At 41.0% G+C, this 24,330-nt stretch overlaps 1 protein-coding gene across 2 annotated transcripts; it reads left to right on the forward strand.

Moving 5' to 3' along the window:
* The first annotated feature begins 515 nt into the window (after positions 1-515).
* LOC127651235 (interleukin-5 receptor subunit alpha-like) lies at positions 516-23,809 on the forward strand. Of its 2 annotated transcripts, none has more exons than XM_052136978.1 (11): positions 516-582; positions 806-968; positions 3,601-3,635; positions 3,723-3,840; positions 4,219-4,330; positions 4,854-5,032; positions 5,247-5,371; positions 5,462-5,603; positions 5,699-5,810; positions 22,593-22,665; positions 22,764-23,809. In XM_052136978.1, exons 2-11 carry the CDS (start codon positions 872-874, stop codon positions 22,833-22,835), a joined length of 1,065 nt encoding a protein of 354 aa, XP_051992938.1. In that variant the 5' UTR covers positions 516-582; positions 806-871; the 3' UTR covers positions 22,836-23,809. The 2 variants fall into 2 exon arrangements, with proteins under 2 accessions (XP_051992938.1, XP_051992939.1); XM_052136979.1 differs by having other exon boundaries at positions 549-582; positions 766-968.
* Positions 23,810-24,330: the final 521 nt, after the last annotated feature.

The following is a 24,330-nucleotide window of genomic DNA, read 5'->3' on the forward strand; positions in this document are numbered from 1 at the left end:
AAAAATCCTTACAATTACAATAGGGTTTCAGCCCTTCAGGCTTGAACCCATAAAGCTCCTTACAATTACAATGGGGTTTTAGCCCTTCAGGCACGAGCCCCTAAAAACATTAAAAATAAATACATTCTTGCCAAAGTTCAGACACGTATGTACTAAATGTACTAATAAAAATACCAATTAGATTAGATATTCTCAAAATATGAAAGCTTTCAAGACTTAAGGCTTTCTAAAGTTTTTATTAGAATTTTATTTTGAATGTACTTTATATTTTGCCTGTTGTGTTTATAACTACTGTTTATAAGTTGTATTTTATTTATTTTATTTTGTGTAAAAGTTTATAATTATACAAATTCTGTAATGTTAAGAATGTGGAAGCATTATTTTGAGTATTCAGAAGCGCCCCATACAGTTTAATCATAGCTGGTTTTAATACCTCCCCCATTTTAACTTCCTGGCCTGATGCTTTACAGTAAAGAGTGGGCTGTGCTTCCTCTTTTTCAACTTCACAGTGTTGCGCACATTCTCATATGGGAAGTCAGTTGTTGCATCAGCTATACGGTACCATCAACATATTGGTGAAAGGTAACACATTTTATATTTTACAGTTAATAGACTACTTTTTCAAATTAAATATAATTGAAATGAATTCTAGAAAACAGTTTTTTCACACTCTTAAAATATGGGGATGAACAACACGATGGGCTATGTGTTACACAATCAACAAATGTTGTAATGTGTGTTTTGTTTTTATCACATTTGTTTTAGGAGTGTTTCAGAGTGTGTTTGCTCTGTCTTGTATCCACAGACTTTGTGGTTCTGCTTCTGATTGAGGATGCCACAGATTGTCTGACAGAACATTTCATCATAAAACATGATTTGTGAAGCACATTTGCCAAGAGTTATTTGTCTCAGTTTCATTTTGACATTTGGGTTCATATTCACTCTGTCATTTACAAGGGCGGATACTGGTCAGTGTTTTCTCAGACTAATTTTAGTTCCCCGTCTGTCGCTCACTTCGACGTTGTGTCGAAGAAGCGACACTAGGGGTCTTTCTTGAGAGCCTCGTGGATCTCTGAACTTGAGAAAAGGCCAATGAGAAATTGGCAGACAGAATTTGCATGTCCCGCCCCCGGACATATGGGTATAAAGGGGCGCTCATGGGTGCTTCAACAGCACTCTCTAAAAGAAAATTTTTGTAAAAGAGTTTAATTCTCTAAAAGAGCAATACACAGCGACATCCTTTTTAAGAAGCGTCTATATAAAGATGCCCTTCCGCCCCTGTGTAGTTCCTGGATGCGGTCGAGTGCTCTCCGGCTCCTGATGGTCACAGGCGCTGGCTCGTGTGTCTGGGCCGTGATCACACCGAGGCAGCGTTTGTGGATTGATGGTGTTCTCACCCTCGCTCATCCGCTCTCACTATCTTCGCCGGTCCCCCAGGTGGACAGGGTGGTTGTGATCCACCTGTGTCCCTAGAACGCCGCCACCTGGCGGGATCACCCGGTGCTCCCCTCCAGGGCCTGTAGGATGATGTCATCACTGACCTCCAAAGCCAACAGCGCCAGACAGGCCGCTGCCACCTTGCATGCCATGGCCCTCCTGCATGTCCACCAGGCCAAGGCACTTAATGATCTTCATTTGGGTAGTCCTGACCTCGATGTTTTCAGGAACTGCTCTCAGTGACCGAACACGCTCTGAAGGGTCATGAAAGTCACAGCGCAGACACTCAGGCAGGCGATGGCCTCCCTCGTGGTCAAGGAATGACATCTGTGGCTGAACCTGGTCAAGATGTGGGACGTGGACAAAGCACGCTTCCTCAACCCACCTGTCTCCCAGTTTGGTCTGTTCGGCGACACCGTCGAGGACTTCGCCAGCAGTTCTCAGTGGTGAAGAAGCAGACGGAGGCCATCTCTATATCATGCCCCACCACACCAGCAGCACGGCCCGTGCTCCGTCTGCCCGCCGAGGGCATCCTCCTGCGACTTCCAGAAATCATGCAGCTCCGGGAAGCAGGCATTCGCATCCTCAACTACCTCGACGACTGGCTCATCCTGTGTGTCCACAGGGACCAGGTGCTCAGGCACCTCAGCCGCTTAGGGCTTCAGGTCAACTGGGAAAAGAGCAAGCTCGCCCCGGTTCAGAGCATCTCTTTTCTCGGCATGGAGTTAGACTCAGTCTCAATGATAGCACGCCTCACCAACGAGCGCACGCAGTCAGTGCTGGAATGCCTCACCTTGTTCAGGTCAGGCACAGTGGTCCCTCTAAAACATTTCCAGAAGCTCATGGGGCATATGGCGTCCTCCGCGGTGGTCGCGCCGCTGGGGTTGATGCATATGAGACCGCTTCAGCACTGGCTCCAGACTCAAGACCCGAGACGAGCATGGCGCCACGGCATGAACTGTGTGTTTATCACCCTCACCTGCTGCCAGACTTTCAAACCCTGGACAGACCTCTTTTTTTACAGGTAGAAATCCCCTTGCAGCAGGTGTCCCAATGCGTTCTGGTCACAACAGACGCCTCCAAGCAGGGATGGGCTGCCGTGTGCAACCGGCATGCAGCCGTGGGGCATTGGAAAGGGCCCCCGCTGCGCTGGCACATCAATCTCAGGGTTGAGTCGGTTTCATCCCGTGTTTTCTCATGTCCGAGCTGGTAGAACTCGGTAACGAGGTAACAACTGACCGGGTGTACCACTTGAACCTAGCGTCCTTTCCCTCTGCTGATGTAATATTTTGCGCTCTTATCCCAGGAGATCCCACTAACTCGGCTCCTTGGATGACTCCTCCCGAGCCCTCTGGTCTGCGAATTCAATGGAGGAATTCCCCGACCAAACCCAATGCAAGTACTCAAATTACTCTGTACTGGAATAGGTGCTCCATAGGTCGGGCCCCTGTGTGGACTTGTCCCCCTGAGTGTATTTTCCACGTTACGGTCCCCTTGCGAGCGGACCCTCTCTTGGGCAGTCCTCACTGCCCCCCGCCTGCGCCTGTGTCAGCAGCGCACGTACACGGTTCAACGCATGGCGTGATTAAAATTGGAGCCCTAGTGTCACTTCTTCGACACAACGTCTAAGTGAGCAACAGACGGGGAATGTCTAGGTTACTGTTGTAACCTCCGTTCCCTGATGGAGGGAACGGGACGTTATGTCCTCCCGGCCACGTCGCTGAACCGAGCCACTGTTAAGGCCGAACCTCATTGTCGGCTCCTCAGGCAAAATCCTGAATGAACAGACGCATTTCCCTCCCTTTATACCCATATGTCCAGGGGCGGAACATGCTAATTCTGTCTGCCAATTTCTCATTGGCCTTTTCTCAAGTTCAGAGATGCGCAAGGCTCTAAAGAGAGACCCCTAGTGTCGCTTCTTCGACACAACGTACAACAGTAACCTAGACGACTAGTAGATACAAAACTAATCTACTGGCTTTTATAGATTTGTAATGTAGCCTACAGATACATATGCATAGAAACAAACTAGTAAAAATATTATTTTGTTTCAAATTAAGGATTTATTATCCTTAGCATTCGTACAAATCCTATATCAGCTATTACAAGAAATACATTGCTCTAACTTTCTAAACTGTAAGTAAACTTTTTCCCTGTCTTTAGATGAAGGGGGTGAAATGTGTAATGACCAAGAGGAGGTAATGAGGACTTCACAGGACCACTGTAGTACACTTATGTAGTCATTAATAGTCATTTAATCAGTTTCATTAAAATTTTTCCTCTAGGGCATGCATTGTGCAGACATTCATATTAGGAAGTCTGATGGGATCATGGATTTTTACTTTAAACACTCATTCAAAGATATGGACAACCAGACAAACCTTTACTTAAAACTTCCTTCCAGTGAGTTTTTTTTTTAACAGTACATGAAGTTTACTGTTAAATGTTAATTTCAATATATCATTTGTTTTTATTAAAAGTTGTATTTGTTAACATTAGTTAATGCACGATGAACTAACATGAACAAACTATAAAATATTTTCTTTTTTATTAACTAACATTAACATAGATTAATATATAATGTAAAAATATATTGTTAGTTGTTTGTTCATGATTCCTAATGCATTGACTAATGTTAACAAATAGAACCTTATTGTGAAGTGATAGTTTTTTTTCTTTTTTCACAATATATATATAAAGATTCTCCATTGTTTAAATGCTCTTTGTATTATTTTCATGTGAACCCTGCTTTTCCTTTTCTTTCTCCTCTATCTTCTAAAGCACTCCATTCCTTTGACTTTGAAAAAATTACTTGCATCCTGAACATGAAAGATCAACTCAACTGTTCTTGGAATATAACTGGTCTCCCTAAAAATGCTCAGTACTCAGCTTAGTAAGTTTGAATTTGTTTTATCATGATCATAATCCTGTTTAAACTATCTTAAGTACTCGATGAGTTACTGCATGTACTACTCAGATTATTATATAATAACTGTTTGTGTTGAGTAAATAATTTTGTAGTTAGGTGTGTCCTTTGTGTGAATCAGTTTTGTGTAATGACTAAAAGCTGAAATTTTACAGTTATATTCCTTGGTACAGTTGCCGGAGGTCCAAGATAAAGAGCTTGTTGTGAAGGTTTTTTCCCCACAGTATTAATTTGTTCTTACCCTTGTTTATGTGAAGCAAACAAACATTCAGTAATACAAACAGCAACAGTTCATGTATCGCTACATATGCTATGTTGCATGTTTCAATTGCAAACTACCTGAACCACTTACTGTTCATGTAGTCACTAATTTGATCATTTTGACATTGATAATATACACATTCAGCAATTCCACTCAACCTTATTTCAACTTCACAGTTTATATCTTTCAGAAAATCAGTTAAATATTTTCTTTGTTTTCATTTATCAGTGTAGGCCAAGGAAATTCAACCCATCAATTGAATTGTTCAAATGTTGCTGCAAATGAGTCTGTTAAATGCCACGGCCATATTGCTTTAAAACAATCAAAATACATGGTTGTTAAAGTAAATGTTTCTATACCAACGCACTGGTATATCATTGGGAAGGAGATTAATAAAGTAAATATAGGTAAGAAATTATCTTTGCATATATGAAGTTCCTGTATTTATTTAATGTATGAATAGGTATTTTACCAATGCAAATATATACAAAATTTATAATATGAAAATGTAGGAAGTCTTAAGTGTGGATGTTCATTCTAATGCTATAAATACATATACTGCAGTCCAACTAAATTAAATGAAGCCATTTGGCACTGGAAATGTTTTATTTTTATTTTCAGAAAAGCTTGACCCCCCAAAAAACATTAAGATTTCAATCCATTTAAATAAGCTGAAAATAAATTGGACACTTCCTGAGGGTGAAAACAATGAATGTTTTAAGTATGAATTACAGATCAATGATGAGGTATAGACACTAATGATTTAATACTAATTTAATATTTACATTTTCTTTATGCACAGCTGCAAAACTTAATAATAAATGTTTTGTCTCAAGGTGGTTCATCTGTCAAAAGGAGAGTTGTCATATGTTAAGGAAGACACAGACCTGACAAGGAAGTATGCTGTTAAGATGAGGGTGATAAAAACTCAGTACTGCACTGCTGGCAATTATTGGAGTGACTGGAGCAATGTTCAAGGTAAGTAAGTCTTTATTTTATATACTGTAATTTATTTTGTGTATCAGAACAAGTATGAGCTTTACATTCTTTTTTGTTGTCTGTTTTTGAATCAGAGGTTGGCCCATCTGAAAAGGTGTATCAGATGAATCCATGGGTGATAGTAGTCATAGCATTTGTCCTTCCTATGCTCCTTTTGTCTTTCCTGTTGATCTGCAAGTGCCAAAGGTACAGTTCCCCGTCTGTCGCTCTCTTTGACGTTGTGTCGGAGAAGCGACACTAGGGGTCTCTCTTGAGCACCGAATATACCTCTGATCTATGAAAAAAGGCCAATGAGAAGTTGGCAGCCAGTATTTGCATACCCCACCCCCGGACATACAGGTATAAAGGCGAGGAAATACTAGAGTTCATTCAGAAAATTTCTTCAGAGCTTATGGTTGTGCATGCTGTTCGTATGAAAACACACCTGTTCCTGTATTCCTCTGACGCTCTGCATGCTGTTGGACTGAGAGCGCATTACAGCGGTGATTTCTCCTTCTTGCACGGCAGTGCAGATTGCCCCTGGGCGCTTCAACAGTGCAGAAACCCAAACTCTAGAGAGTTATTTAAAAGAATGATTTTCTCCAAAAAAGCAAAATACACAGCGGCGTTGAATGTCCTTTTTAGGACGCGTCTTTATAAAGATGCCCTTCCACCCCTGTGTAGTTCCTGGATGCGGTAGAGTGCTGTCCGCTTCAGACGGCCACAGGCGTTGTCTCGTGTGTCTGGGTAGCGATCACACCGAGGCTGCGTTTGTGGATGGTTCATGCTCTCACTGCGAGGGCATGACCATGACAACGTTGTGGTCGCGGCTCGCTTTCAACCAAAAGCAAGCCACTCCAGCTGCCCCCCGCATTGAGGACAGTGCGAGTGGTGCTTGAAGCAATCAGGGGATGGCAGCGGGTGTGGCTCCATCGGGTACCCCCCTCGGACCACCCGTCCCCCGGCACGCTCGTTGACTCCCATCCGTGCTCGAGGCAACAGCGGCTCGCCTCACAGCCAGCCTGCTTATCCTCTGGAGCTCGAAGCAGATGAGCTCGCCGCTGCATCGGAGAGCGTGACGTCTGACGTGGATGATTCCCTTGGGCTGCCACCTTCGGGCCAGCACGCCCAAGCTGAGGCTGATGCTCAGATGTCCAACATGCTTTCCCGGGCCGCCGCCAGCGTGGGCTTGGACTGGAACCCTCTGTCCTCCCCACAGCCATCGTGGCTGGATGACTGGTTCCTGGGGTCCGGGCGCCATTCACGGCCGCATGATGAGCTGACGTCACTGTGGAGGGCACCTTTCACCACACGACATCACAAAGCCACGCGTTCATCCGCTCTCACTATCCTATAGGTGCTCACTATAGGTGCTCCACAGGGTGAGGACTCCTACTTGGACTCCCCCTGTGTGTATTCTCCACGATACGGTCCCCTTACGAAGCGGACCTGCGTTTTCCTTAGGCAGTTCCGGCTGTCCTCCACCTAAAAACACATGTGATGTATTCACCACTTTACCCCCCCACCAGGTAGGTGTGGTCTCCGCAGGGTATTTTCCTCCTGAAAGAATAGGAAATTGGGTAAGACCCCCTTCTCTCGATGCATGTAAGGGCCCCGGCCATCTATTGCTCTATGCGAGAAACATAGACAGAAAAGAGGCCCTTCCCAGGTTGGCAAGCGTCGCCTTGTTCCCCTGTCTAGGGTAACCAGAAGGACTCCGACTTTTTTGGGGCATTGGGGAAGGGTATGTGCAGTCTGATACAGCCGGTCGTTTGGCCCGTAAAACACCTGCCTGCTCCTGTGTCAGAAGAACACGTACACAGCTCAGCACATGACGTGATTTAAATTGGACCCCTAGTGTCGCTTCTCCGACACAACGTTGAAGAGAGCGACAGACGGGGAACGTCTAGGTTGCGGATGTAACCTCCGTTCCCTGATGGAGGGAACGAGACGTTGTGTCTTCCCAGCCACGTCGCTGAGCCGAACCGCTGTAGTTGCCAGAACCATTTCTGGCTCTTCAGAAAAATCCTGAATGAACTCTAGTATTTCCTCGCCTTTATACCCGTATGTCCGGGGGCAGGGTATGCAAATACTGGCTGCCAACTTCTCATTGGCCTCAAGAGAGACCCCTAGTGTCGCTTCTCAGACACAACGTCTCATTCCCTCCATCAGGGAACGGAGGTTACATCCGTAACCTAGACGTTTTCTAAAACAATTGTTTTTTTTTATTATTCATTATTGTTAGATATGTTAATCAATAAATCTAATTTAAATAATTACATGATTTGCTGAATAATGAATCACCTTAATCACACATAATCACATGGATCAGGGTTTGCATAGTTAAGTCCTATAATGAAGGTAATTCAAATACATTACATTATAGTGGCGGACATGTAATTTGAATCAACATTACAAAAAGTGCACTACAGCAATCCATTATGCACTCAAGCTTATCGGTCTGTCCAAGGTAGACATGGGTTGATCACTCAGAACACATTTTCACAGTCCTTCTGAGCTATTTTTTGATTGTATGCATCAGACAGACATCTTTGGTCTTTGGAAATCTGCAACAGTAGGTTGAAAGTGCTAACTGAATTTCGAACTATTCCCCCAAGTGACTGAAGCTGGAAGTGTTAGTTATATACTACAATCAACATAATGCATATTTTATTAACCCTACTGCATAATAATCCAACACTAAACCTAACCATCAATAGAGTAAAAAGGTAATTTTAGTTTGAAAATGTAACGTTGTTTATATGAACATGATTACTTCTAGGCTTCCATGGGTACAGATTACAGAACCCATGTCTCGAGTAATTCAGTAGAATGTGGTCGATTTTCAGGTACATGAACATTAAGAACCAATGTATGGATTTCCAGTGCTGATCATGTTGCTTTGTCTGCCGTGAAGCATCACTCAGTCGAATATTGAAAATAATTTTTATTTTATTTTTTATTTAAAAAGTAGTTCTGTGAATAGCGTGTCTCAAGACACCTTGCATCCAAGTGTAGCTTCTGTATAATATAGCAACAGCTGATTTAAGGGCACTCACATACAGTAACTCACGTGAAAGGTATCTGTGTTTCAGATCCATTTGTCTGGATCTGAGTTCCATTCTAATCTGTCATTTTTAATTCTGAACACAATTCTGTTCAGGACAATACTGTATTATATGGGACGGTTATTTTTGGAGCTAGTCTTCCTGGCTCATCTCTAGATGTATGTAATTTTTGGGCTTGTGCTTAAATTGTGGGGTGTAAGACAACTGCTGGTCCATGTTCATCTTTATTGGTGGTTCTGGATTCTTTACTGTTAAATGTTTGTAAAATATTTTCGTTTTTTTAGTACCGCCATACTGTATAAGCATAAGCATAACATACAAACACATGACCTAAAGCTCAAATCTTATTGTGTCAGTGTGTGTTCATGAAAAGAAAAAGCACTCACTAAAGAACTCTGGTTTGTATTCAGATGAATGTTGCCAGTGTTAATATTTCCAAAAGAATGCATTTTTTTCATTCAAAATCTTGTTTGCATTTAGTAGTTGCATTTTTATGTCACATCAATACAAATTAAAATGTGAAATGTCCTTTAAAGTGTCTTTGAAGTGTTTCATGTTGATGTGCATGGCTATGACAGTAACGTGTTTAGGATTATTTGAGACAACCAGTTTTAACAGCACACACATATGCTGTGCTGTCCTGTGCAAAAAGACAATGTATAAATTCACACTATTTTATAGACACACTTAGACTGCAAAACGCACCATAATTGTACTGCTGACTTGACAAATGCTAGTGTACTTGTACAACCCAAACAGCTTGACCGACAAATCCCCACTCTTCTTGAGAATGAGGCTTTAAAAATAGAGAACAGAAAAACACCCAAATAGAGAACATGACACTAAACCTAAAAGACTGTATATGTGCAACACACACTCCTCTTGCGTTAACTGTTGAGTGCAGGGTTGCCAATTCTCACACATTTGGCATTAAACACACACTTTCAGACTCTGTCTCCGTTCACCCAAATAAATAAATATTATAAATGTTTAGTCGAAAAACATAATATCAAAGTCAAAATAGCACGCCATGACTTCAGCTCTCTGCTCCGATCGATCACAGACAAAGTCCTGGTAATCTTAACCATGAGATTCATTCACACAGAAGAACTGTGACAAAACTAAATGTAGAATGTCCCTCCTCAATTTGCTTGCAATTTTAGAGAGCCTAAAGTTCCGGAGTGCAGCTTTTAAAATACAATTGTACAAGTATGAAATATGTGCATGGAATTGATTCACCCCATGTCATCAAAATCTTACTCTAACCTTTTAACTATAGTTGGTGGCCCTCTGAGTGCATATTTGATGCATACTGTAAATAGATAGGCATAGTTTATTTACCCCCTGGGTCTAGGGGATATTTATTAAAGGGATAGTTTACCCAAAAATGAAAAATGTTGCATTATTTACTCAACCTCATGCCATCCCAGATGTGTATGACTTTTTTTCTTCAGCAGAACACAAATTAATAATACAAATAATTCTTCAGATCTGTAGGTCTATACAGTATAAAATAACTTCAATATTGTTCTGTTTCTCACCCACACCAATTATATCAAGGGATGGGAATCGTAGGGAATTTAACATTTCCAGTTACAATTCCAAATCTTTTTAACAATTCCGGTTCCAGAAACGATTCCAGTAATTCTTTAAGTACCTTTTTAAATAATTATTTGGAAATTAATAATGCAATTGTCTTTCTATATGTCTTTTGTTGTCCACTCTTGTTGCTACTGTCTGTTCTAACATGTTGTGATCACTGCTCTTGTCCTTGTTTTTCTGTATATAGTCATTGTATAGTGTATTGGTATGTATTTATTAATTTCTGTGTGTAACATCAACCTGCCAGAGGGTCTGCAGATGGAAATTAGCCTAAGGCTATAATCTGACATATTTACATTTGTGAAAATGTTCATTAATATGTATTGTCCCTTTTAAGAAATTAAATTAAATCCAAATTGAATTGTTTATGTATATACTACCATCTGCAGTCTGTTACCATTTTAGATTTCTAAAGAGCAGATATACAAATCAGAAATAAATGTAAAACAATTCTTTAAAAGGTGTGTTTGCAGACTTTTTAGAGACATAAATAATAATTATTATATTTTAAATAAACAAACCTAAACCGTCATGTGATGGCATATTTCATTACTTAATCATTATTTTATCAAATTCCACGTATTACAACAACTCTCATGTAGCTTTAATTACACACTGTCATACTAGTTTTAAAAAAATTTTGTGTTAATGCCAACAGCATAAATATTGCCAATGGTTTGTATTTTTGGGGGAAATTTGATATTTCAACCTCAGTTCCTAAAATACATCTATAATACACTGTGTGCACATAAGAGTTACTCTCAGGACCTTAAGGACAAAAATGTCCTCATTGAAACAATGCAATATTTGGTCACAATGCAATTAAAGCATAAAATCTTGAATTCTATGATATTATGCTTTCATTCCGGAGCCCTGGCTTTTATATTTTCACCAGATGGTGCCATTTTTCTGACATTTAGCCTATTGTGCAAATTTCTTCTCTTACATATTTCCGGTGTTTGGCCACTAGTGTGCGGCCCTGTCCTAATACCCACCCTTGCCGTCTTGGCAACTTGATTGCGCATACACGCGACAGGAAGAAAGTGTTCTAAACTGTCCCATGTCTAAAACATGCCAAAACTCAGTGCACTTAACTCACACTAAATCCACACTAGTGTGAATACCGCTTCGGAGCGGTCTTTCAGGCTAAGTGTATCCCAGAGTTCATCACGATAAGAAGTGACACCCCACCTACCCAAGAAATCGGTGTAATTTCATATATATATGAAATTTAGGTCAACTGGTTCAGTTGAGTGAATGTGCTATCAAAATAGGGAGCTGAAAATTTTTAAAGTAACATCATCCATTTATTTACATTTTAGAAGCTAAATACGTAAATAAGTAGTCACTCTAATGAAGAAAGTTATCGACAAATAAGACTGAAAAGGGAAAGAATCGAGAAGAATAGATCAATAAAAAGCAACTAGAAAAAAAAGTTCGTCGACACAAACTTTAAGTTGGCTTGTGAAAGTTTGGACCAGAAAGTTTGAAGAATTTTAAAGTAGTTTGAAGTTTAAATTAGTTTAAAGTAGTTTATAGTTTAAAGTAGTTTATAGTTTAAAGTAGTTTAAAGTTTAAAGTAGTTTGTATTTTAAAGTAGTTTAAAGTTTAACTTAGTTGCTAGATAGATAGATAGATAGAGAGATAGACACTCAGATAGATACATAGATAGACACATTTTTAGCATGTTTTAGCACTTTGCTAGGCGAAGCTAGCATGTGTTAACATGATGTTAGCACGTTTTTAGTATGTTTTAACACTCCGCTAGGCGATGCTAGCATGTGTTAACATGATGCTAGCATGTTTTTAGCATGTTTTAGCACTTCGCTAGGCTATGCTAGCATGTGTTAACATGATGCTAGCACGTTTTTAGCATGTTTTAGCACTTCGCTAGGCTATGCTAGCATGTGTTAGCATGATGATAGCACATTTTTAGCATCTTTTACCACTTCGCTAGGCGATGCTAGCATTTGTTATCATGATGTTAGCACGTTTTTAGCAATTTTAGCACTTCGCTAGGCGATGCTAACATGTATTAGCATGATGCTAGCACGTTATTAGCATTTTTTAGCACTTCGCTAGGCGATGCTAGCATGTGTTAGCATGATGCTAGCACGTTTTTAGCATGTTTTAACACTTCGCTAGGCGATGCTACCATGTGTTAACATGATGCTAGCACGTTTTTAGCATGTTTTAGCACTTCGCTAGGCGATGCTAGCATGTGTTAGCATGATGCTAGCACGTTTTTAGCATGTTTTAACACTTCGCTAGGCTATGCTAGCATGTGTTAGCATGATGCTAGCACGTTTTTAGCATCTTTTAGCACTTCGCTAGGCGATTTTAGCATGTGTTAGCATGATGATAGCACGTTTTTAGCATCTTTTAGCACTTTGCTAGGCGATGCTAGCATGTGTTAAGCATGATGCTATAGACGCTTTTAACATGTTTTAAGCACTTCTCTAGGCTGATGCTGTAAGCATGTGTTAAGCATTATGCTTAGCATGCTACGCTTTTAGCATGTTTTAGCACTTAGCTGAGGCTGATGCTATGCTAGCATGTGTTAACATGATGCTTAGCATGACGCTTTTAGCATTTTTTGCACTTCGCTAGGCGTACGCGAGCACGCTTTTAGCATGTTTTAACACTCCGCTAGTCGATGCTAGCTTGTTTTAACATGATGCTAACACGTTTTTAGCATGTTTTAGCGCTTCGGCTAGGCTATGCTAGCATGTGTTAGCATGATGCTAGCTGCGTTTTAGCATGTTTTAGCGCTCGCTAGGCAATGCTAAGCATGTGTTAGCATGATGCTAGCAAGTTTTTAGCATGTTTTAACACTTCGCTAGGCGATGCTTAGCATGTGTTAGCATGATGCTTAGCACGCGTTTTAGCATTTTTTAGCGCTCGCTAGGCAATGCTAGCATGTGTTAGCATGATGCTAGCGACGTTTTAGCATGATTTAGCGACTTCGCTAGGCGATGCTAGCATGTGTTAGCATGATGCTAGCACGTTTTTAGCATTTTTTTGCACTTCGCTAGGCGATGCTAGCACGTTTTTAGCATGTTTTAGCACTTCGCTAGGTGATGCTAACATGTGTTAACATGATGCTAGCACGTTTTAGCACTTCGCTAGGCGAATTTAGCATGATGCTAGCATATTTTTAGCTTGTTTTAGCACTTCACTAGTCAATGCTAACATGTGTTAGCATTATGCTAGCACGTTTTAGCATGTTTTAGCGTGTGGCTATGAAGATTTTAGGTCATTACTTTTTGGCTGCTTGATAAAATAAATCCTCTGAGAGAGAGAGAGAGGGAGAGATGCAGGGCTGACAGGCCCTTTTTGTCTGTGTGTGTGAAAATGTCAGTTGGGATTTAAATTTCTGAACATTCCGCAATGTTAAGTCAATGGGAGTTTTTTCCGAGTTTGATTTTTTTAATTTTAGGAAAACCGTAAGTCCTCATGGTGGCATAGTGACTCACTTCAGTCCGGGCGGCAGAGGATGAATCTCAGTTGCCTTTGTATGGATGACTTACCTGCTAAGTCATCCATACACTCGCATTCTTCACGTCTACTTGCACACTAGTAGCCAAACACCAGAAATATGTAAGAGAGATGGGTAAGTAGGAAAGACCAAAACCGTAAGTGGGGGTGTTGTGGCAGGGTTCACACATCCTCTGTGAGCAGCGTGTGAGCGGGGCAGTCGTTGGACGTTCACATTGGCCGTGTCTCTTCCTCTCTTCAGTGCCTCTGTGCAAAAAATAAAGTTATATATGGGGTCCTACACCAACGTTTTTTCCTTTAATAAGGTCATAAGAAGCTGAGGTTATTGCTGCTTCAAGGGCAACAGCGGGCAGTCGCGTGCACCTCATCTATATCAGCACACTTGGTTGCGATTGGCTAATGTTGTGTTCACCTATAAACACAGAATGGTAAAAGGTCAGTCAGTTTATTAATTCTTTCATTTACCAAGTTATTTTATTGAGTTTACTTGCATGCAGACATACCAGCTGCAAAGAGCTAAGCTGCAAAAATAGTCTCAACGCAAAACTATCCACTCACTGCCGCTTCTGGGATGGTTCACCGCATGACTCGGGCTCACAGTGTAAACTTTGTCATCTGTTAATATGGACGGTGAGACTCGCTGCTCACAGAGTATGTGTGAACCCGGTGTCAGACTATTTTAGGACGTTGTTCCAGCCGCACCGGCGGAAAATTGCATGCAGGAGAACCGTTAATGGAACTGAAATTGACAAAGATCATACAATTCTGGTATTTTTTTTAAGAATGAAACCGGATCTGAACAAGAACCAGTTCTCGGTTCCCAACCCCAATTATATTGCTTCTGAAGATATGGATTTAACAACTGAAGTCTTATGGATTACTTTTACATTGCCTTTATGTGATTTTTGGAGTATATACATATCTGGGATGGCAGTACATAATAAAATAAAAAAATGTGGGTGAGCTATACCTTTAATGATAACATTTTTTGTGGCTTCATTTTATTGTTGTTACTATTCACTGTTGTCTGCCCTGTGTTTGCCTCTGTGTTTTGCCAGTCATCTGTTCCCCGTGGACTACACTTCCCACAACCCCCTGCTCTGATCACTTCCAGCTGTTCCCCATTGTTTCTCACCTGTGTTTCATTTACCTTGTTATCTCTGTGTATATATTGCCCTGATGTCTGTTTTACCTTTGTCAGTTGTTATGTGTTTTGACCTCCTGTTTATTTACCTGTTCCCTTCGAGGTTGTTTCTTTGTTCCTGTGTTTTCCCATCATGGATTTTTCTTTTGTTCCTCGAGCCTCCTATGGATTTGCCTTCCATGGCTTTGCCCCTATAGCCTCCCATGTATCCGCCTTCCACGGCTTTGCCCCTCGAACCTGCTAAGGCTTTGCCCCTCGACTCTGCCATGTATCTGCCTTCCACGGCTCCACACATCGAGCCACCCATGGATCTGCCTTCCATGTCTCCGCCCCTCGAGTCTCCCATGGATCCGCCTGCCACGGCTCTGCCTTCCATGGCTTTGCCCCTATAGCCACTCATGTCTCCGCCTTTCACGGCATCGCCCCTCGAACCTGCTAATGCTTCGCCCCTCGACTCTGCCATGGTTCTGCCTTCTACGGCTCCGCCCCTCGAGCCTCTCATGGCTCTGCCCCTTGAGCCTCCCATGGCTCCGCCTTCCATGGATTCACAACTCGCGCCTCCCATGGCTCCGCCTTCCACAGCTTCGCCCCTCAAGCCTGCCACCACTGAGCCCACTGAGCCAAATACAACTCCGCCTTCTACGGCTCCGCCCTCAGAGTCTTTCACGGCTCTAGTCTGTGGCCGCCTCCCAGGCCTCCTGACCCTATCTCGAACCTGTGGTCGCCACTCAGGCCTCATGACACTGTATCAGCCCTGTGGCTGCCAACAAGGCCTCCTGATCCAATCCCTACCTTGAAGTGGTCTTCTGGGTCTCATATACGTTGACCTGATCTGCTCTGGTATCCTTGGTCTTCTGGCCATCCACCTTATCTGCTATGGTCTTCTGGGTCTCCTGGCCATCTGCCTGATCTGCTCTAGTCTTCTGGGTCTCCTGGCTGTCCACCTGATCTGCTCTGTTCTTCAGAGTCTCCTGGCCATCCACCTTATTTGCTCTGGTCTTTTGGGTCTCCTGGCCATCCGCCTGATATACTCTGGTCTCCTGGGTCTTCTGGCCGTCCATCTGGTCTTCTGAGTCTCCTGGCCATCCGCCTGATCTGCTCTGGTCTTCTGGGTCTCCTGGCCTTCCACATAATCTGCTCTTTTTCCGAGTCTCCTGGCCATACGCCTGATCTGCTCTGGTCTTCTGGGTCTCCTGGCCATCCACCTTGTCTGCTCTGGTCTTCTGGGTTTCCTGACCACTCGCCTTGTCTGCTCTGGTATAATGGCTGTCTGCCTGATCTGCTCTGGTCACCTTGGTTTTAAGCCTCCATGTCTTTGCCCTGCTTCTCTGATCCCCTTGCCTCATGTGCCTCCTTGAACTCCCTGTTTTGTGTTTTGACCTGTTTATTTACTGTTCCCATCATGGTTGTTTCCTTTGTTACTGTGTTTTTACATTGTGGATGTTTCTTTTGTTCCTGTGTTTATCCCATTACATTGTAACCATTGAGGTTGTTTCCAAGTCTCAGCCAATGTTCACAACCACAGAGGTCGTTTCCAAGTCTCAGCCCATGAACACAACAACAGAGGTCATTTCCAAGTCTCTGGCCATGTACCCGGTCGCAGAGGTCATCTCTGATTCTCTGCCTATGCCCACTACCACAGAGGTCATACCCTAGTCTCTGTCTATTCCCACGACCCCAGAGGTTGTTCCCGAGTCTCAGTCCATGCTCACGACCCCAGAGGTTGTTCCCGATTCTCTGCCTATGCCCACTACCACAGAGGTCGTACCCTAGTCTCTGTCCATGCCCACAACCACAGAGGTCATTCCCGAGTCTCTGTCCATGCCCACGACCACAGAGGTTGTTCCCGAGTCTCCGTCCATGCCCACGACCACAGAGGTCGCTCTTGAGTCTCCGTCCATGCCTATGACCACAGAGGTCATTCCCAAGTCTCAGTCCATGCCCACAACCACAGAGGTTGTTCCCGAGTCTCAGTCCATGCCCACGACCACAGAGGTCGCTCCTGAGACTGTTAATGTTCATAACCACTGAGGTCTCGGGCCTCCTACGGCTCCGCCTTCCATGGCTCTGTCCCTCGAGCCTACTACGGCTCCGCCTTCCATGGCTCTGTCCCTCGAGCCTACTACGGCTCCGCCTTCCATGGCTCTGTCCCTCAAGCCTCCTATGGCTCTGTCTTCCACGGCTCCATCCCTCGAGCCTCCTACGGCTTTGCCTTCCATGGCTCCTTCCCTCGAGCCTCCTACGGCTTTGCCTTCCACGGCTCCATCCCTCGAGCCTCCCACGGGTCCGCCTGCCATGGCTCTGCCTTCCATGGTTTCGCTTCAAGCCTCCCATGTCTCCACCTTCCATGGCTTTGCCCCTCGAACCTGCTAAGGCTTCGCCTCTCAAGCCTCCCATGACTGCTCTGGTCTCCCTGGTCTCATGGCTGTCTGCCTGATCTGCTCTGGTCGCCTTGGTCTCAATCCTCCCTGTCTTTGCACTGTTCGTCTGATCCCCTTGCCTCATGTGTCTCTGTCGTCTGTTCCACATGGACTACATTTCCCATAACCCCCTGCACTGATCACTTACAGCTGTTCCCCATTGTTTCTCACCTTTGATTCTTTTACGTTGTTATCTCTGTGTATATATTGCCCTGATATCTATTTTATTTATTTATTTCAGGTTTATTTAACAGGGACAATGCACACTAATGATACATAATTAAATGTACAGTGTGCCAGAATTAGCTAATAGGCTATTTTACATCTGCTGTCCCTGGACAGGTCTTGATATGTCACACCTTAAAAAAAAACAATATAGCTGGGACAATAATTAACAACAAAGGTTTCACCTATCTAAACACAAAAGAACACAATGAGCCAGCCAACCACATTGGCATAGCACAAGAGGCACAAACAAGCAAACAAACAAACAAAAAAGCAGGACAAGGAAGACAGTGCAGCAGCAAGATTTCATGTCAAGTGTAATGTAAACAGTCCTGACTATCTATTAACCATTTCTTTAAGTTATGTTTAAAAGAAGCGTACGATTTAAAATTCCTAATTTGAATGGGAATGTTATTCCATTCACGAGAAGCCCTTACTGAAAAAGCTGTTTGACCAAGCGCACTCTTCCTAAACGGGACAATGCAGTCACCTCTTGCTGCACTCCTTGTAGATCTGAGAGCATTTGGTGCTGTGCTCACAAACTGGCGCAATACAGGAGGAGCCAGTCCATGCTGAATTTTGTACACAAGACAGAAATCTGCATATATAATCAAGTTTTCGAAATTCAATAAATTATATTTTTTTAAAACATGACAATGATGATAATATATGGATTTCCTATCGAGTACTTCAAGAGTTTTCTTATATAGGGATAGTAATGGTTTAAGAGAAGTGTTGCTAGCTTGTGACCAGGTTGTCAAACAATAGGTGATATGAGATAAAATCATGGAGTGCATGAACATCATAGCGGCCCTTTTTGACATGCAGCTACGGACATATCTAAAATTTGCCAGGTTGTACTTAATGTGATTACAAACCTTCTTAATGTGTAATTTAAAAGTAAGATTGTTATCTATGTAAACTCCAAGATATTTAAACTCTGAGACGACTTGTAGTCTCTCCCCTGCTACGACTATATCAGGTTCTACACAGCGGCTTTTAGATTTACTTAAAAACATACATACAGTTTTGGATACATTCAGTTGAAGACAATTATGATTTAACCATTCTGTGATCTTTTGCATTGATTTTGATAGCAGATCAGCAGCTTGAGCTGCACTGTTAGCATGTACAAAGATTACTGTGTCATCTGCATACATTTGGGTATTGACATTAGGACAAACATTTGGCAAGTCATTTACATACAACGAAAATAAAAGTGGACCCAAAATAGAGCCCTGTGGGAGACCTGCAGATAAGGAAATTACACTTGATTGATGATTCCTAACTCTAACGAACTGAGTCCGATGTGTTAAATAAGATTCAACCCATTTAATAGTGCCTGTATCAAAATTAAAAGTTTTTAACTTAGATAAAAGAACTCCATGATTAATAGTGTCAAATGCTTTTTTTAAATCTAAGAAAACAGCACCAACAACCCCTCCTCGATCCAACTGTGACTTGACTTCGTCAATGAAATAGCAATTGGCTGTTTCTGTTGAATGATTAATACGGAAGCCAAATTGATATGGATGTAGAGAGTAGGATCTGGTATTTAAATGATTTATCATTTGTTCTGAGACAAGTTTTTCGGCCACCTTGGAAACCACCGGCAGGATACTAATAGGTCTATAGTTACAGATGGACAAACGATCACCTCCTTTGAACACAGGAAAAACTGCAGCCAACTTCCACACATTTGGGAACAATCCCTGAGCAATTGAAAGGTTAACAATTTTCGTAATTGGGTATACTAATAATTCAGAGAGCTCTTTCAACATAACAGTGTTCATTCCAATGACATCTTTCGCTCGAGATGGCCTAAGAGATCTACTCACTCTCACTACATCTGCCTCAGTAATATATTCTATGTTGAAAGCTTGATCTGTTTGTTTGACTTGACAAGGAGTGTTCTTATATTCAGAAGAAAAACACTTGATGATATTTTCTACTGAATCAATGAAATAATTATTGAGTGCATCAGCTACTTCAGCTGGCTTATCTCTTAATTTTTCACCAACTACAAGTTCAACTGTTTTGGCATTGTTACCATCATGTCCCATTAATTTTCTTAACTGGCTCCAAATAATTTTAGTATTACCTCCTGCTTTTTCAATTATGGTCAAAAAGAAATTTGCTTTGGCTATCCTTATCTCTTTGACTACTCTATTCCGTAACATAGTAAAAATGTGTCTATCACTGCTTGGTTTAGATTTAATTGCAGATTTTAAAGCCATATCCCATTTTTTCATTAAATTTAAAATATTTGTGGTTATCCAAGGAATGGTGTTCTTTTTTTTCCTATGCCGTTGTCTGCATGTAAATGCATCAATTGATCTCTGCAGTTGTTGTGTAAATCTTTGACTGTCTTCTTCCAACGATCTTCCTAAAAGTATGTTATCCCAGCTAATGCTCTGGACGGCACTTATAAACTGTTTTACCTTTGTTAGTTGTGGATGATTCTTTTGTTCCTGTGTTTACCCCATTTCATTGTACTTTATTTATCTTATTAAATACAATTTCACCACACCTAGTTCCAGCTCTTGTACTTCCTTCCAATACCTTACAATTGTGTTGTAGCTGATTTCTATTGTGCTGTTGTATATTTCAATTATACTTTTATTTTCTTTGCTAATTTGTTTGCTAATTTGTGCAAAACAGTCAAGGCTTGACTTACTCAGTTAAACCTTAATTTTAGCCATGATTATTTTATGGTGGGAATTTTTCACAACCAAATAAATGTTCTGAATTTGTAATGGGGAGTGTCCGTGTACTTTTGCGTCCATTCCTACTTGTTAACCATGTCCATGTATTTAAGCCCTTGTGTTTGCCATTGTGTTTTGTCAGATATTGTGAATGTAACTGTTGTTTTGGTCAAGCCAAGTCAGTTCAAGTCTAGTTTTAGTCAAGTTTTGTTTATGTCTAGTCGGTTTTGTTTTATTTTGATTCACGTTGTAGAGTATCCATGTCAGGTTTGGGTAATGTACAATTAATTTTAAATGATCGTAATCAATGATTAATCATACGGGTTGAACCAGAAAACAATACATACAAAAACGCCCCAAAAAGGGCTTATATATTCCAAGAGTCTGCTTCAAATATATATAGATAATTAAACACAACGAATTATAATTAATTAGGAATTAATTAATTAGGAAAAGAATTATTAGAGGTATGGCAAACTTATTTCAACAATTAACCCTTTAGAGCCAGCAAGGAAATTACACACTGTGATGCATTTGAATTTCAATGGAATAATACTTGCACAATGGATCTATGTGTGGCTGAGCAAGGCTGCGTGGATGTCGCGTCTCCATGGCGTCCTTGAGATGGGCTTTTCTGTCGGTGTTTCCAGAGCATGGATTTGAAACTCACTTGAAGAGAGAGTTGAAGGGTTGTTCTGAGAATTTGCAATGTTCAGCAGAAGAGAAGAGAGAGGGGTGCCGGGGGGAGTCCAAGGGGAAGGGAGGAGAGATGAAGTAAGTTGGGAGTTGGGAGCAGCCAAGAAGAAGGAAGAGATAAGAGAGCGAAGGGCCAGTGTGGATGCAATTTATAACCTTAGAAAAGGTGTCCCACCTCTCATTGGCTCGACCAATAAGAAGGGTGGAAGTTCCAGGCGGGAATTTGGTTTATTGCTCTTTGTTCTAAGGGTGCTCCTTGGTGTGCACCCTGGAGGGGTGGTAGTCAATGAAGAAACTAGGAAATATTCTTGTAATACTAATATGTTGTTGTTATCGACATATCATGTACACAGTCATTTCGATCTTCAAAATACCAAGTTATAGAGACCAAATGTGCCACACATATGATTTCGGTTAACCATAGTATGCAAAGTCTGAAACATTAACCCATTAGAGTTTGCAAGAAAACATAGACAAAACAACAAAAAGGGAAATCATGAGATGTAACATTAGATACATGTCAATACATTTATCACATGGATATATATATAGGATTAAAAGGGTTCATTTCTCCTTCTCAGTAAGAATTAAGTGAGAGTCAGCACCCTGAACATTCCTTTGGAGGTTGTAAAAGTCTCCTTTATTTTGGGCGTGAGATGGTTCCTTTGTCCTGTCAAGGCTCATTTGCATCATCTATGACTCGGGGTCAGGACTTTGGTTCGAGTAACTCAAAAGATGGTAACATAGCAAAATACGTTTTAATGTGACCATATATATATTCAGCTAGGACAAGTCGTAAGGTTTAATTTGATACCAAGAAACGTGTATTTAGTACACTTAAAAGTGGATATACATTTTAAGACCCTTATTTAAAGCTCCAGAGTTTAACTAACACAACTAAACAAACTTTTACTAGTTTAATCTAACATCAGAAATACACAACATACAGGGATTAAATGTATTTACTTAAAAATAAACCCTTCTAGGTTTTAAAATGAAAGACACACATTCTGTTGCCAACTTTCCACGTGCCTTTCTCACATGGTAAAGCACGCGGTCCTTCTGTCAATAGCGCATTGTACTCAACAGACTAGCGGGCGCCATTTCAGTGATCTTACAAGGGGTTCTTTGAATTCAGAATCGATGAGTTAATGATTATCCCTCATACTCTACAACGTTCAATATTAGGGTTATTGGATTTCACACTTGAAAAATAAAACTGCACTTGGGTTCATCACATCATCTTCGTCTTCCTGTCACTACCTGTTTCCAGAATCGTTACACATATGGAATAACTTTTAACTTGCGCTTTTAACAAGTAATCAATACTATGAAATGTTTTCTATGAAAACTTTTTGTATGTTCATTTATTAAACTATTAAAGTCAAAGACTAGTCAAATTGATGCATTTTTATTGTTAAACATTGCTTCAAAAAAAGAATAACTACAATACTACAGCAATAAGTCTGTTTGACAGTTTTGTTAAAAAAATGTTTTTGCAACTTTTCACATTTTGTCTGTCCTTGCCCTTATTGAATTGATAAAAGACAATATTTCTTGGCTTTGTTTTGCCATTTCCTTCAAGTTGTATTCAGCTATTCATGTAGGCTTTGGTTTTGTTAACATTACAGGCTCATAGAAAAGCTTTTCCCTCCCATCCCGAGCCCATCTGTAAAACTTCTTGAGAAAGATGACTTCTGCCAGGTAAAATGATCAGACTTTAATTCACCATACCCATTCTCTTAACAAATGTTAAGTAAAGCATTAAAGTTATCTTACTCTTCCTTTTTCGTTTTTGCCAGCATTTGCCTTCTGGTTGTGTGGAGCATGGCACAGTCACCACAGTGTATGAAGTTGAGGAAAGGAATTGTTAGATCATAGGATAAAGATCTTTAGACATCCAAAATAATCCCAGAATCCATATTTGAAAAATACTTGGAAAGGCTACGTTCATTGGTTGTGTTTACATGTACATCAATAGTCTTGTATTGTGCAACAACATTTTATTGAAACAAAACAGAACCCTGGCTTCTTTTCTTCCAGTTTCAGGCCTGTGCATAAGCATAACTTGTTATCAGTCTGCAGCACATGCACACTTTGGTCAGATTATATAAAGCATATAAAGTACAATGCAGTGCAATTAAAACTGCAGTACTCCACATATTACTGTGATTATGGTTACTCTAATTATGAGCATAATTGTAATAACATAGCAGTATTTTCTATACATGTGCTCAAATTTAATGTCAGTACTGCCTTCACTGCATGAGGAAATTAGGGAGTTGAACTTAACATGTCCTTTTGTGACTTTTATAAACATGTGTTTGTTTACATGTGAGTAATCCAGAGCTAGATTTCAAGATAACTCTCTTTCATTTTGAAGCTATTTAGGTAACATTCAATTAATTTCATAATAGTCACATTTCGTTCATTTCATCTGTCTATTTCAACATTTAAGTATTTAATTATACTCAAATCCAGTCTATGCTTCTAAATAATTATGCTTAAATAATATTAAGCATATTGTGACCGATCAGTCACAATATTAAAACCACCAGCATAATATTGTGTAAAACAGTGCCAACCTATATCTCTGAATAGCTCTCAGAGATGCTATTCTTCTCTCCACAATTGTACAGAGCAGTTATCCAAGTTACCATAGACTTTGTCGAACCAGTCTGGGGCCATTCTCTGTTGATCTCTCTCATCAACAAGGCATTTCCATCTACAGAACTGTCCCTCACTGGATGTTTTTGGTTTTTGACAACATTCTGAGTAAATTCTAGAGACTGTTGTATAAAGAAAATCCCAGGAGATCAGCAGTTACAGAAATTCTCAAATCAGTCCGTCTGATACCAACAATCGCAGTTCTTAAATTCATGCAGATACAGGTCAGGAGCTTCAGTTAATGCTCACATCAACCATCAGAATGGTGACAAATTTGATCTTTTTTGCATGATTGTTGATGCCAGATGGGCTGGTTTGAGTATTATTATATAACGGCTGATCTCCTGGGATTTTCACACACAACAGTAAAATTAAATGAAAAATCTGTGCTTCAGAATAGCATAAACAATGTTATGCTGACTTGTAATAGAACAACTTGCAAGTTAAATGAAAATCTCTGATCAAGGACACAAGCTCCATTTTTATCAAGACTCTTTATTACAATTCAGGTATACATGCCGCCATAATATGCATGCATAACTGCACAGATTGTGGTCTCTCCATGAGCATGTTAGTGGTTCGGATTAATTCATAAATAATAACGAGATTGTAAAAAGGCCATATAAAACTTAGCAAGAGGAAATGGTCACAGCCATCCTCTTTAACAAATTACAAAGAATGCCAACAGTTACATTGAACCAT

This window comes from Xyrauchen texanus, chromosome 11, assembly GCF_025860055.1.
Source record: "Xyrauchen texanus isolate HMW12.3.18 chromosome 11, RBS_HiC_50CHRs, whole genome shotgun sequence".
Lineage (NCBI taxonomy): Eukaryota > Metazoa > Chordata > Actinopteri > Cypriniformes > Catostomidae > Xyrauchen > Xyrauchen texanus.

Coding starts and splice junctions, on each gene's coding strand:
- LOC127651235 (XM_052136978.1), top strand. CDS start 872: ATGATTTGTGAAGCACATTTGCCAAGAGTTATTTGTCTCAGTTTCATT. Junction 3,636..3,722: donor TGTGTAATGACCAAGAGGAG/GTAATGAGGACT, acceptor TTTTTCCTCTAG/GGCATGCATTGTGCAGACAT. Junction 5,033..5,246: donor GATTAATAAAGTAAATATAG/GTAAGAAATTAT, acceptor TTTTATTTTCAG/AAAAGCTTGACCCCCCAAAA.